Source organism: Mycteria americana, chromosome Z (assembly GCF_035582795.1).
Source record: "Mycteria americana isolate JAX WOST 10 ecotype Jacksonville Zoo and Gardens chromosome Z, USCA_MyAme_1.0, whole genome shotgun sequence".
Lineage (NCBI taxonomy): Eukaryota > Metazoa > Chordata > Aves > Ciconiiformes > Ciconiidae > Mycteria > Mycteria americana.
Genome location: NC_134396.1, coordinates 20155949 through 20171015, shown reverse-complemented (window position 1 = coordinate 20171015; position 15067 = coordinate 20155949). Strand labels below are relative to the sequence as shown.

The window sequence follows — 15067 nt, the reverse complement described above, 5'->3', positions numbered from 1 at the left end:
ATGCAGTTGCAGTCCCACCCTGGCAGGTGGGAATCCTTAGGGTTGTTGTCATATCCTGCCAATCTAACACTGGTTAGCAATTGCTTGCCACAGACTCCCAGGATCCATGGCTAGTGCAAAATGAGCTTTTCAATATATAAACTAATGTGGCATTCAAGTTTTCATCTCAGTAACCTCAGTAACACAAGCAAACTGCTTTCCTGTTAAATGTCCTCCATACAGGATAATATTGTATATAGCTTTATACGTGATCTAAAAGTTGGTTAAAAGGTAAAAAGGTTTAAGTAAATTTCTCCAAAGCACTGAAAGTTAAAAATAACTACAAACCAGGATTTTTCTTCATAATTTTTAATACTTTTAACTTTTAAATACTGGTTTTAAATTTGTGATTGTAACATGGAAGAGCCAACTTCTTTTAATTTTTAAAACTTATCATTAGGATCATAAAGCTATTATAGAACAAACACTTACATTCTACACACTCAAGGTACTCAAAAATATGATTCATGTTTTAAGTCTGTAGATGAACAGTGGCAATTCAAATACAGCGTTATCTGTACAACTTGACAAAAATACAGGTGGACAATCTGATTAAAGAGAATGCACAACTTCAGATAAGCCAGCTCAGCCCAATTAAGTAAAAGGTAATTTTTTTTTTTTTCAAAGTGCATAACATTTTTCACAGATAAATTCATCAAAATAAGATGTTCAGGTTCTAAGACACAATAACAATGACCATCTCCTCCTCATTCCAATACATGTTCTATCAAGTAATTTCCTTCAGATCTAGTTTGGCAACATTCAAATTCTCCAAATGTACACAGATATTCAGAGAATGATATCTGATGGAGAAGATTCCTGCATTCTCAGCCCTTAAAATTGGTTCAACTTATAAAACCATCCATTCTACAGTCAGGAGCTGCTTCTGCAAAGACCACCACAGCTGTATAAATACTACCGATCCATTAACAGGAAGAAGTGAACTCAGAGCGCACAGATGACTGAAAAGAGGGATGGGCTCAAGAGACAGGGCAAATTTTATAAAACTATAAAGGCAAGATCCCTTCCAGAAGGAAGGATCTAATGGTTACTTGCACACTGACAATCTGAGAGGCCTACAGAGAACTGCCTTTTTAAAGAGGTCAATTAATACCCATTTCTCAATCTTGCAATTCCTTCCATATTCTTTAAGAAGCCTCCTACAACTCTGATTGGGCAGGGCTAGCTGTAGTGAAGTACTAGTGCCTTTATCTAAAAGTAAAACATATTCTTTACAAATAGTATCTGTAGTGTAATTTTATTTACAGAATAAATTGCAAAAGTACATCACATCTAGTGCAAATGCAACTAATGATATAAGTTTATATACTGCTTTGTAAACTTTCCATACCTTTGTAAAATAAAACTATCCAATTAAATTAAAAAACTTGCCCATGTTCCAACAATTACCCGAAATGGCAAATAAGGAGTTAAACTTTTTATATTTTGCATTTTTTTTTAAAGTTCCCATCAGTGGCTATGGTGGAATGAACCATTGCTTGGTTGATTGTAAAAAGATGAAGTACATTTGAGGTATAAGATTTTTTTTTTAACATCGCTGTATCAAATGCTCACTGGTGATACAGTAAACAGATACAAATTTTAATCTCATCTGCCTTACTAGCATTACCATATAGGCACTTTTCTACATATTCAAATTAACAGAGTAACTCTGTAATAAGGCATATTCCATGCACACCATTAGAGAAAGGCAAATAAAAATGGAAGAGTTATGGAGCATGAAATCTGCATGCATGTGTAACCACGTGTTATGTATGATTTGCTCTCCACAGAGAAGATGAACAGATAACAGTTTTTCCACACTGTGCAAATCACATTTAATCATTTACCAAATCTCCATTAAGTTACTGTATTTATTTTCAGGCACCTACCATACTATATCAAACAAGACTTTCAGCTTTCTTTTGAAAAAAAAAAAATCTGAAACTTTTTTTCTCGAGATACACAGGTTAGTGAGACACTGAGCAGTCTCTGAAGAGTTTCCAACTACAGGACATGGATAAAAGTCCTCAAAGTCAGTATCAGTCTGCCACAGTCCTCTCCTAATGAGCATCTCCAGAATCAAAGGCAGGCACATATCTGACATTTAAATTCTCACAGCAACTAAAGGGAACTTTCCAGTAAGAGCTACACATCCTTATAGCTCTGATGGATTTTTGATCAAGAGGCAAACGATTTTCTACACGAACCTCATAGCATGACTTTATTAAGATGAGGAAAACACATGCAGGATCTGAAAATAATGTACTCATCCTCATTCTAGACTGGGAACGTTGTCTTATGTAGTCCAAATTACTTCAATAAATATTATAGTGTACGTTCTCACAGCTTTGGAAAAGCCCTGGATATCATGCAAGAAAGCAGTCCACATACAGCATGGACAGATGACTTCTAGCTTTCAGGCAGTCTCTTGCCCTCTCATACAGAATCTTTCTAGATATTTCTGGATCATGTTTAATAACAAAAATTCTGTAGCACATATTACATAACTAAAAAATACAATAGAAATATAAAGATATCTGGAAAAAAATAAAGCTTTTCACACTCTTACTCCTTCAGAACCAAAGATCTTCATAAGAGTAAGACAATAGAAAAGGCAAGGTCATAAGGATATTGACAGCCCTCAGTTATTAACTGACATTTTATGTAACAAGATGATTCATAATAGAAACCAGCAGCAATGAACTATGATTATACAAAGCAAAACAAAACCTGCCAATAAGTCACCTAGGCTTTACTGAAGGTTCCTCCCTCCCCCAAAAAATACCACAGAGATTTTTGTGCATATAAAGCACATACAGTATGCTATATGGGCATTTGTCTTTTGTGCTTTTTAGACATGCACAAAAACTGTGCGAGTATCTTAGGAAGGCTGACAGTGAAAATTCTGCAAGTTGTTTAAAATCAAAGCCGTAACCCAGATTGGTGATTCAAAGCTCTACATGTTTGTCCTCTTCTAAAGCAAGCAAATAAAAATAGAGCCATATACATGTTATCAATACATGTATTTATAATTACACACTGATTCAGCAAGAAAAGTTAGAGGAGAGAGCTAGTGTTAAATATTCAGCCTCATGGTGTCGCAACACTTCTTCACTTCAGTATACAAAGCCTAGAACTTGGGCCATAAAAAGACTGTAGATCCTTCGTTCCAGCATGGAGTGCTCTACGCATGGTCATTTCTCCAACATGGAATGCTCACCCAGTCTTGTTCCAATTGCTGCAGGTAAGCAAAGACAAAAATACAAGCACTGAAAAGTTTGAACACTAGTCGGAAAACAAGAACTTGTTAAACACCTTAAATAGTAACAACACTGCTATGATCACATTTGAACTCTTAGCTTGTGATAGCCATGTTTTTAATGGTTCACCTACACTAGTTCTCTAACAATATACAATTAAAAATGTGCATCATTACAAGGCTACCTGTTACAGAAGGATCAAATGACTAAAACTTTTGGAGTCTGACATAAAAAATAGAACCCAAAAATAGAAGTAGCCTACATCATGCATAGAAAAAGGGATAAAAACTCATTTTCAGATCATGCTGTAGTACTAGAATTACCAAATGGAATTCGATGGTTTGATGCTACAGTTATACATAATGAAATACATAGCCAGAGTCTACACTAACAAACATGAAGCGAAGCCTTACTTAGCACTAAGGTTTCTGTCTGACAGATTCAGACAGTCCCAAAAGCAATCAAGAAATCCTCTTCTAATGTCATATCTTTATTTAAATGTTAAAATCATTTTAGATTAGCCCAATGACCTATACCATTAAAATACATCCACTGACTTCAGAAAGCATCTGTAAATCCCTTTTCTTTCTTAGGCTTATCAGAAAGGCTAAAAATTTTAAGTCACAGCCTTTTAAATACTCCAGTAATTGACACTGGTCTGTCAGAAAAGTTCCATTAATAAAAATCCTAGATCAAAACTATTCTGTCAATATAAAATAATACTTTGACCTTCATAATATTCGATTAAATATGGAATTATAAGTAGAATTTAAGATACCAAAACCTCATGAGGCTCTAGAGAAACTTCAGTATGTATTCTTTGCAGAATAAGTGTAAAATGCCTGTGATAGCTGAGAAAAAATACTTCATCCTTTTATACTTCTACATAAATTAGACGTATGCAAAAGCTTGCAAGGTAAACTAGAAGTCTACAGAAACTAATACTTGATAACTTGCACAGCCCTTATTTTTCATGCTAATAATACACGCGAATTACATGAATGTTTTAAAAAATACATTGCATCCATATATTAAAACTAAGCACTGAATTCATGCTAATCATAAGACATTTCTAGATTGCATACTTCTGTTTGGCCTTAAATTTACAACAGTGAATCAAGAACAAAAAAACCACATGTATACCTGCTAATACTAGAATAAAATAGGCTTTCCTGCTGTTTTCTCTTGCACGTATGATGTAAAACGCTTCAAGAATTTTGGATATTCTCGTTTTGCCACTGCCCGTAACACTGATGCTGGCGCCCATCCTCCTGGGTTCACTAGAAGTAGACAGAAAGACATTGGAATACAGCAAATCTGCTAAAGGCTAGAAAAGAAAATTTAAGTTCGTTATTCCTGCAACTCTTTCTGAAGTAACAGGAAAGAATAATGATCAGCATTTTTTATGCCCTTACAGCTTGTATTGTAGCACTTTCTACTCTTAATACTCAAGCTCAGGCCAGTTCTATGATGCCACTATTTAGAAAACATTAAACATGATGTGTTGTGAGTCTTTGGGGAATACCCACAAGGAAGGTGATATTCTCTAAGGACTTCCACGAAACAACAGAAAGAGAGACTGGAATTACTTCTTATTTCAAAGAAAACAGAAGTCAGTCTTAACTTTTCAATAACTGCTGTGTTTGTCTGCAGGATTGCTACATAGTCGACATCTTACAAATTATTTTTAAAGCACTTCAAACAAAATTTGAACTGATTCTAAAATATGCTTCAATTCACAGGGCAAGTACTTTGCTGAAAAAGCTGCCACTTCCCATATAAACACAGTTCAGAATTTATCAATGAAAATATATTTAAGTAATTGGGAAACTTCTAAAAAGGAAACAAAGCAGCCTACCCCAGAGTTTAACACCACATAGTATTATTTGTACAGGATTTAATACAAATTACATCACTCCTATATGACAAAGATTTACTGAACCAATTTTTCAGACTCTGACTCTTTAGTAAGCCTGTAATAGGTGGTTAAAAGTAATAAGCATGTGAGCTACTCTTAAGTGTTTTGTAGCTGCAGGAGAGGAGCTAGTAAGTATGTAGCTCCAATACTACAATACACTGCTAAATACTGGTTACAGTAACAATACAGTTTGGCTTTGATAACTTTTCAGTCAATACCAAGGATTCTATCGGTTAAAAAATAAAAAAATATGTAGACTAGATTATACAGCTTGCAAACATCCTCATACAAAATGTATTTGGTCTTTCTTAACACTGAGGTTAAGAACTGTATCTTCACTATCAGCAGCTTTTCAGCCTGACAAGATGAATCAGGGGAAAAAAAAATTACAGCAATACATGAAAAAACTATACTATTAATGAAACTAAAAGCTATTCCAAGTCATCCCAGTTGCAGATATTTCTTCTGCCCACCCTTCTCCACGCCAAGGTTCTGTACTTAGGACTGAGCTACACGCCACCTCCATTTATTCCTCCCAGAATGCCACACAATGAATGATCCCATTCACTAATTCATGTAGCACATTAATTCAAGTCTTTTTGAACATGAAGACCACAACTGTGATGCTATATATAAATTTAACAGAAAACTGCATCAAGCTTTTTTGCCAGTATTCATCTCCCTATAATTAGCATATATCATGAATGTCATACTGAAAAATTTTAGACTTACCATTAGCTACATATGTAATCTTGCATAGGATGTTGTCCCTGCTTATTTCCTTGTTCCCCTCTGGTGGGCTTACTAACGTCTGACAAATCATAGCAATATTTATTTTGGCACGGACACAGCGATTGTTCAGCTGCCAAAAAAAATGAAACATTTGTAAGCCTCAAACTGAATTTGTTTCAGCATACTTGAACACTAACATTTTAATTTACTATGAAGCCTAAGACACTCCAGAAGCTGTGTTTGAGAGTTTGCATTCTAGCACTACATGGATGTAACATGAATGTGAGTGAAATGAAAGGTACATGGTGAATAGGGAAACGGTTAAAGTAAAATGCCTGAATCTCAGGTTTCTGCTTGCTTAATACATATTACAAGTGAATTACTTCAATTATTGTGACAAATGAGTATGGAAACATTTAAAGAATAATGCACCAGCATTTACAAATATCAGTTAGTAACTTCTCCCTTGTAAGCAGGCTATGGCATAGCAATCAGCACAGAAATACTCCAAAGAAAACAATCATTGCTACTATCTGACAGAACCAAGGCAGAACTGTGTAAGATGGAGGTTTAACAGATTATGTATCTACAATTATAGAAGACTGCTCCTGTATCTGACAATACTGAAGAGTTATTGATTTGATTCCATACAAAATAACCTGAATGCTTTAAAATGGTTTCACATCTCCAGAAATTTTGATTCCATTGCTGCAACACCTTAGATCTGCCAACTGTTGAGATAAGGCAAGAAAGCTTTTGGCTCAGAATGCCTTCATCAGGTCATTGTATCACCTGGTTTAAATAAACTGTATTTTTGCATAACCCTCCCCCCTTCACACTAGTATTGCACATGCATTACCACGTAATAGAAACATGTTCTCTTAAAAGCAGAACTCGACAGAATGAAAATAATACTTACAGGAGCACTGTCATGTTCCACAGAGAAATTGCACACAATCCATGTTTCCGGATCATTTTCACTGAATGCTGGTATCTTTCTGATGGCAGACAAATACAGCACATCCCTTTGAGAAGCTGGCCACACTCTCTGCAGAGAAACACCTGAATATAATTTGCAGAACTGGAAAAGCTTAAGTACTTACTATCCTTAGATAAAGGAAAAAACAAGCAAGGCAAAACAGGTCAGTCATGTTATTTAAGTAAAAGTTTCTTCAAGTTAGTAATTTCATTTTCAAAACTGAAACAGACATAGCTGTTGTACTGACGCATATCAGGTTATATGGCTACATTTCACTTTAAAAAATTTAAGGCAAAAGTTTAAGGCCTTTGAAATGCAGGAAGCCATTGAAACTGCATTGCAGGAAGCTGCAATGACTTTTTCAGTAGACAAACAGGGAGAGGCAGTTTCCCTCCTGTTCCCTCAACCTCAGGTTTACATTTTAGTGAATACTTGTAAGCTACAAACTGAACTAGTGGTGAAGTATAAATAAATGCATCTACAGTTACTTATGTCTCCAGAGAGAGCGAGGGAGAGAACTATTTAAAAAAAAATATTATTTCAAAAAGCTACTTCTTCAGTAAGACAGATATGGTAAACTGGTATTATCTAAGAGAAAGTTTCAGAAGCAAAATGTCTGATAAAATAAGAAAATATACAAAAGCCATTTTCCTGACACTTAATAGGCGAAAAAAGTCTAGCTTTTAGCAAAACACTATACAGTTTACACAACTGTCTTACTCAAAATCTTGAGTCCTCTGTTACAGAAGTTTTAAGGTAACTGCATTACTGGTAAAATTGTCAAAGAAAAATATTTGGTTTAATATTTGAGTATACTAGTACTTCGAATCAGGCAAGGTTAAAGATGAATCTGTACATTTCATTCCCATTTTTTTTGAACCTCTAAGTTACAGTTGTTGGGTTATAATTCAAATGAATATTTTAGTAAAGCTACACAGAACCGGTTGTGGGGAGAAAAACATAATGAAGTTACAATAACAAATGTTGTACCAGCAATTATACCACCTCATAATGCAAACGTGTATGTCAACTAATTGTGGTCAACAATAGCTTGCATTATTGCAACAAAACATATGATACAGTGGTATGGGTTTCTTCCTTGTAGTCACTGTTGATTTATTACTTCCGTTTGCTTTAGATGACTCTTGCTTGCTGGCAGTGGTATGTTTAGAGATTAAAAACAGTCCTCGTTCATTATTACAAGCTTATCAGACACATGCACTAGCAATTAGGCTATCAAGACAAGTTTGAGAATTGACAAAGTTGCAGTTTAATAGAGAACTTGTTCTGAAATGTTGTCCTGAACACTATTTTAAGTTGTTAAGCCGTTAAAGTATTTCAGAATAAGATTAGAACATATATGCACCAGACCGTCCCAGTAACACATGCATATGGCAAAAATGTCTTTACCTTATGTGTCTGGTAAATGATGATTGCATTATCAGCTAAATTTTCCACAACATGGAAATTTTCAATTGTTGCTAAAAGAGGGGAGGAAAAAATAAAATCCATAAGTAAACAAGCACAGATATTAGGTCAATGTTACAAATAATATCCTTGCTGATAAACATGCAAAGCTTAAGAACCAATTCCTTACTTTCCCAGTCGTTACGAACATCAACATTCCAGAAGTAGTGGCAAACTTCATGCCCTGTTACCCCTTTAACAGCATGGGTTGCTTTCAAAGGATCTAAAACTATTCCATTCTCTTCCACCTCTCTTCTGTATACCTATAGCCAAATACAAAGAAAGAAATGTCAAACAGAAATTGTCAAAACTGTTCGTGGTTTAATTGTTTAAAATTTCTTCAGGTTTTTAAAAACACACCTACCTAAAAGACTAACACATGAATAATTTGCCGTGTCAGTGTTCTCTGGTAACTACCAATGCAGATGCTCTTACACAGCAATTCACAGTAAAATACCAGTATTTTAAGAATCTCTACTCCAAAAATGATTAAGCTACCTTATTTATCACTATGCACAAGGATCCATACAAGCACAGTAGAGCAGCCAACACAGTAACTTGCTACTCTCTAACATTTTCATACCTCGAATTTACACAACATTTTGATACCCAGTTTTAAGCAGGAGAGAATGAGAAAGGAATCTGCAAAGATAAAGCTATTGCAAGAGTTACACAGGATTTTGTATGAATAAATATATTAGAAGCCATAGCTCTTGCAGACTCCAGTCCTAACTTAAACAATGCTATTCTCAGAGAGAAGTTTTAACAGCATAACTTGCTGAGTGATAGTATTCCCAGAGAATCATAGAATCATTTAGGTTGGAAAAGACCCTTAAGATCGAGTCCAACTGTAAACCTAACACTGCGAAGTCCACCAGACTGAAAGTATCTGTCTTCACAGCATATCATCTTGTATCAATTAAACAAAACCCCAAACATTTACCTTCATTTCTCCTTCTTCTACCACTAGCTGCCAATTGGCATCTCCTCCTACATCTTGCAAGGAATATGTCATATGGTTTTGTACCATCTCTTCCACCTTTAAAGGAAAAAAAATACACATTTTTAACTCATTCCTTCCAACTTCTTGGGCAGAGACTGCACAGTATTGGAGGCCACAAGTCAATACTTCAAATCCTGTGCAGGACCTGAATTTGGACAACAGAGCTCTCTATTACAGGTTAAGAACAAGCAGATACTTCTGGCCTTCAGAAACAAAAGCCAAAATCTTGATTCAGCTTCCAACTTCACTCTTTACAGGTACTTCCTATCTTTCCTTTGCACCTCTACACTGTCAAAACTCACTATTTCTACCTAAGACAGTTTTATTTCAACATATAGGAATCTACTTCAGATATCTCTAAATAGAATTACAATGCACTAGAAGATATTAATTGAAGGGTATTTAAAAAGCTGAAAGAAAGTGGAGGGGATGGAGAGGAAGACCTACAACCTCTAAAAAAAGTGAAGGCATATCAAAAGTCATATTGGAAGAGCAGTGAAGGAAACAGTCATGAGCAAAGCATGCCTATTCTGTTTCATTGGCATCTTTGCACAGTTGCCAGCTGGAAAAAAAGAACAGAGATGCTTACATTCAAAAAAATTATGATACAGACACTCTACTATTACAAAATACTAATTTAAAAATTATTTAGCTAGACAGTTGTGTGCTTTTCTTAAAGGCCAAATATTTCATACATTTTTATCAAGCTGTGTGAATTTTTTATTCATATATAATTTTTTAAATTTTTTTATTCCATATTTTTATTCCATTTTTTTGTTCCATATGATGTGCATGAAAAAGGGTGCTGGGACAGGAAATGGATTTTTAGTTTAAATTTACACTCTTAGCCTGTTTCTTTGGTTCCCCACCCCTTTCCAAATCCCACTCTCCCCCCAAATAAAAACAGAAGCAAAAATATGAGGTATCCATTGCTGCATAATGTTTACAAGTACTGGAAACACTTTAGTAACTTTTTTCCACCCAAAATGTACGTGACTACTAAAACTTGTCACAGCAAGCCCATGTGATTGACACTATTTTTCTGAGTTACTAGAAATACCTTTTTTTTTCCAAAAGGAAAAGCACTGCAAGCAAAGATTAGTTAATTAACACAAAGATTAGTCCAAGAAGTGCACAATCACAAGATTAATAGCCTGAACCCATAAGTGGTTTTGCACAACTTACAAAAATATGAAGCCTAGTGTGCACTAGTGTGCATATAAAATAACATAAATATTTGAGCAAGTAGTACAACAAGGAGAAAGCAAAATTAATGACTACTTAATGATCTTTTTCTGATATGATATAGAATTGAAAGAGGCTATTTACTTTTAATTTAAAGCAGTAATTTTGTTTGTACTATGTACTCCATGGGCAACTTAAGACCAGGAAGAAAAAAAGTAATTGAATCAAGTCAAAATCCTCAAAGTACAACATAAAAATAAAATCCATTGGATGGAAATTCTAGTTTATCTTATTTTAACTATAGACTTCTCTACAGAGGTAAAAGTTACCAGTCCAGTTTTTGGGGTTTTCTTTGGGTTTTTGTTTTGTTTTTGAGTTATAATGCACTAAAAACACCCACAAGATTTGTGTTTCTGCTTTTAGACAGGCCATGTTTTCCTGTCAGTTACTAGCAGGTTTCCTACAAAAGATTCTTCTATTTATTTTTTCCCAGTGAAACAATGAGGGGTAAGAATGTGGGCTATTTAAATATTCAATTTACTAGCTCAAGGTCACACTTCTTTCAGAAAGGAATCCTCACCATGCTCCCAACATTTATCTGCAACACCTTCATGTCCCTATATCTCTTCTTCCCTAGCTCCTAATCTATTAAGGACAAAGCTAGCTTTTACATGTTTGTTTTGTCTTTTGCTGCTTTTTGCTAAATGCAGAGGGATGAGGTGAATAGCAAGGAAAGAAGAGAGAGGCATCCACAGGAGTGCAATCTAAACAGTTTCTTACTTTTGCTTCACTAAGGAATTGCAGTACCTACAACTGCTTGTGCAAACTACCTGTCCAAACTGTATGTAATCTACACACTGGTCACTGTCTGTCAACCTGCACCTATTTCAGAGGCACAGAGTCAAGATCCACAGCTTCTTTCCCACTGGGAAGGCCACACTATTACCTCTGGGTTCCTGGCAGGCTACAGGAATGGTCTGCAAGAATACTTGTAACCTATATGCCATGCGGCCTTGACCAGAACATTTAAGTGGGAAGTTCCTCACTTTAAAGGCCCTCAGAACAGCTCAATCTATTTTAAAATCTGATAGTCCTTTAAGAGAAAGTGATCTGCAAAACATCTACAGCATTTTAAGCCCACAACCTCCCACTCAACTGGCAGAGACAAATCAATGCCTTTCTAGAGGGACACTGAAGAACCAGCTCCCTTCAGAATACATGTTTATAATTCTCAATCTTAAAAGCAAGGCTGCAAGTTTCTACTTGACCTTTTACTGATACTGAAATTCCCTTTGTATGAATGAAGTCTAGAAACAAGTCATATTTATTCAGAATCAAGATATTAGCTTGCCCTTCCAAAAGCCAAATCCTCAGCCTGGGGACAGAGGCCAATTTCATATTACTAAGGACCATAGCAGGCTGCCACCAAAAAGGTATGCTGCTTTTCTCTTCATGCTCTCAGTTGTCTTTCACCCACTTGTTCAGTAGCAATGAAGCTCCTGAGCAGGTAGACTGACTTGTTGGCTTGGCAAAAATTTATTCTAGGGAAAATATTTGGGGGGAAGTGGGTGTGTGTGTGGGGAGAATAGTTTCCTATAAGTTAAGAAGATCATCTTTTCTGCAGTGAGTTCATTAACTTGAAACTGCATGCAAGGGCACTCAGCAGTAACTTCTACGTAGTATAATCAATGTAGCAGCTGAAAAAAGCAACAACTTGACTCCAGTCCATTTGATCCTGATCCTTAACCTCAATTTGCATTTTGTGGTAAGGACCTGGTCAACCTTGGATTTGTTTTTAAACGGTTAGTTTTTCAGCCACACTAGTGCTCTGATACTCAGGTTTATCATATGAATGCACAAATGTTATCACAGGCATAAAAGAGGTGAAAATGAGGAGGCCCACATATTTTAACAACTATGAGTTTCCCTTCTATTAATTGCCCCTGTACCCATAGCCAGACAGACAATTCCTATCTTTCCAATCAAACTTGCTTACTATTACTTGATTTTCCCCCCTCCTCCCAAACAAAAACAAACTTGAAAGACTAACTCAACTACTGGAGTACCAGTTGATGAGCCTATCTATCAGTGTTGTGCAATATCACCTGCATATTTTTCCCTTGCATTAAGTTCAAATTTCAGAAATTAACTGACTGCAAAAGGTCAAGGGAAGTGTGGGGATTTCAGTCCAATACGCAAGTCCTTAAATGTTAGGGTCCTGCTCATAAAGCTTGTAGTAAGGTCTGCTAGTGGTATGATTCTGGGCTCTGTTAATCAAAAGAAAATCCATTCCTTCTATTTGAAAAAGCAGGTTGTTTGCAGTGTTAGTTAATAATTTCAAAAAACCTCCAAAATAACAGATCCCAGAAGGAACCTCCATATTCACAATCACATATGGGCCACAGCAGAAGGAAACTAATGGCATGTCTGAACAACTTTTTTTGAGACTAAAGAGCAAACACATGAACTCACCTGTCTAATTCTACTCTAAACTATCATCTTCAGAGCAAGCACCTAGAATAATTTTGTACATTACTGGAGCATGTCACTATGACTGCATTGATGTATTCAGGATGTCAGACTTATTTTCTGAAGGATAAGTGAACTCTTCAGTAAAAATTCTCATACTCCTCATCTTGTTTGTCAAGAACATACTTTATGACCTTTCAGTAATAAAACTAGTAGTAGAGATAAAAAATTGTAATAGTGAACCTTAACATTTAATATCGTAATATCATTACAAACAAATGTTAAAGACAAAAATGAAACCTTTGATTTAAAAGAAAAACTATTCTATTTGAAGCAAAGACCATCTCCAGCCCACACAAAACAGGTGTTATTCTACTTTTATTATGATCAGAAATGCAAAATTTTCAAATTGTAGGCATTTTTATTAAAGCTACTGAATTAAATCCAACAGTTTCACAAGATTTGGGCCTCTGCACAAGTGATATGCATGCAAGCAGAATGTAAAAAGACAACCATTTAGTACAGGAATAGAGAACTCCTTTGTTTGTCTCAACGTACTAGTTTAAAGCAAGCTGTGATTTATGTAACAAAAAAACCCAGGTTCTAGAGAAGAGGATGAAATACAAAGATATGCAACCCCCACTCTACATAATACAGTACCTGGGCGCTGAATCTGTGAACATCATCAGAGGCACTGACTAGATCAATGGAAGACATGGAGGAAGAGCGACTATAGGGCTACCAGAGACAGACAAAGAAAAAACCAAGTAATCAGAACAAAGGCACAACAGAGCATTCAGTACCAACTTGCAAGCACAAGATAATGAAGAAAAGGAAAACAAAAGCACCATAAGCAGCAAGCACGGCAGCAAATGCTGATTTCATGCACCTATTATGTATTATGCTCCCAGTGCAGCCCTCAGAGGAGCACAGTGTTTCCAGTAACACAAAAAAAAAGTCAACTGATTCTGATACAAAAGACTGGATTATTTTTTTTTTTAAATAAAATCAATTCAGTGAATTTTGGTGAAGGTATCTTAAAAACACTGGGGTTAGGCAAGTTGGGATTTTTCCTTTATTATCTAACTGACAAGCTTGATACAAGTCGAGGGTATTCTAAATAGATACTGAAATCAGTATTTTTTGAGCCAAGACAGAAACAGTCCTTCTCCAATTCCAGCTACTTAATTTGAAAATGAGAAAACCATTGAAAGTTACTAGAAACACCTAAAAAAAAATCTCACCTACCCATACAAAATATTACATAGAAATATCATAGGTCAGCCCGTTATTCAGAGGAGATCATGAGAAATATCCTACCTTTTGGACAAATCGATGAGTCCCCACAGCAGAATATGCATCTCCAGAAGGTAAGGATGTTGGCCAGTGTAATCTGACCTTTTCACTTTGGGACTGCAACAAAACAGGTTTAATTATTAGTAGTCAGATGCTACTGGCTGGACTATGAAACAGACTGAGTCATCCTCAATCTACACAGTGGCTACAACAACTAATGCTGTCCATGACAAGCATGAAGCTGTCATCCTGCTGGAATTCTCAGTAGGGGAATGAGCCTGAAGACTGAATTCAGGTATACTTCAAAGTGTATTTCTGAGTTAAGGAAAATAGATCAGCAGCATTAAGTATCCATGTAGTAGTACAACAGTTACTCAAAACTTTTACTCTCCACTAAGAGAACCCAACATAGATAAACTCTGTTGGGTACTATATGTCCACTAGAAAGTCCTTTAATTCTTAACCAAGCCATTGTATTCACTATATTCACAAGCCTAAACATTTTTAAGACAAAGCATGCACCACTTCGTTATTCCTTCTCATTTTATATGCTGCTATACATTCTCACATTCTATATATTTCCTCACATGCATCTTATCCCTTTTTGATCCTCGTCACTGAAGTGTATTCAAGAAATGAGTTAGAGAAGTAGCCAGAGCCTATAGAACTTTTAAATAAAAACAAACACCAACAGAACTACGTCTTTCCTATTTCAC

General features: G+C 35.7%; 1 protein-coding gene across 4 annotated transcripts in view; it reads right to left on the bottom strand.

Annotated features, from left to right (window-relative positions):
* Positions 1-1043: 1043 nt before the first annotated feature.
* CERT1 (ceramide transporter 1) overlaps positions 1044-15067 on the bottom strand; it is an 80754-nt gene continuing 66730 nt past the window's right edge. For 2 of the 4 annotated variants that reach the window (XM_075526743.1, XM_075526746.1), the window contains 9 exons: positions 14376-14468; positions 13716-13793; positions 9342-9437; positions 8529-8661; positions 8342-8412; positions 6872-7000; positions 5953-6082; positions 4446-4582; positions 1044-3280 (listed from right to left, as the gene is read on the bottom strand). In XM_075526743.1, the coding sequence (XP_075382858.1) occupies positions 4455-4582; positions 5953-6082; positions 6872-7000; positions 8342-8412; positions 8529-8661; positions 9342-9437; positions 13716-13793; positions 14376-14468 (858 nt within the window). In that variant the 3' untranslated portion in view covers positions 1044-3280; positions 4446-4454. Of the gene's footprint in view, positions 3281-4445; positions 4630-5952; positions 6083-6871; positions 7001-8341; positions 8413-8528; positions 8662-9341; positions 9438-13715; positions 13794-14375; positions 14469-15067 lie in introns of those variants that run through there. The other 2 variants (XM_075526744.1, XM_075526745.1) reach the window with 2 other exon arrangements.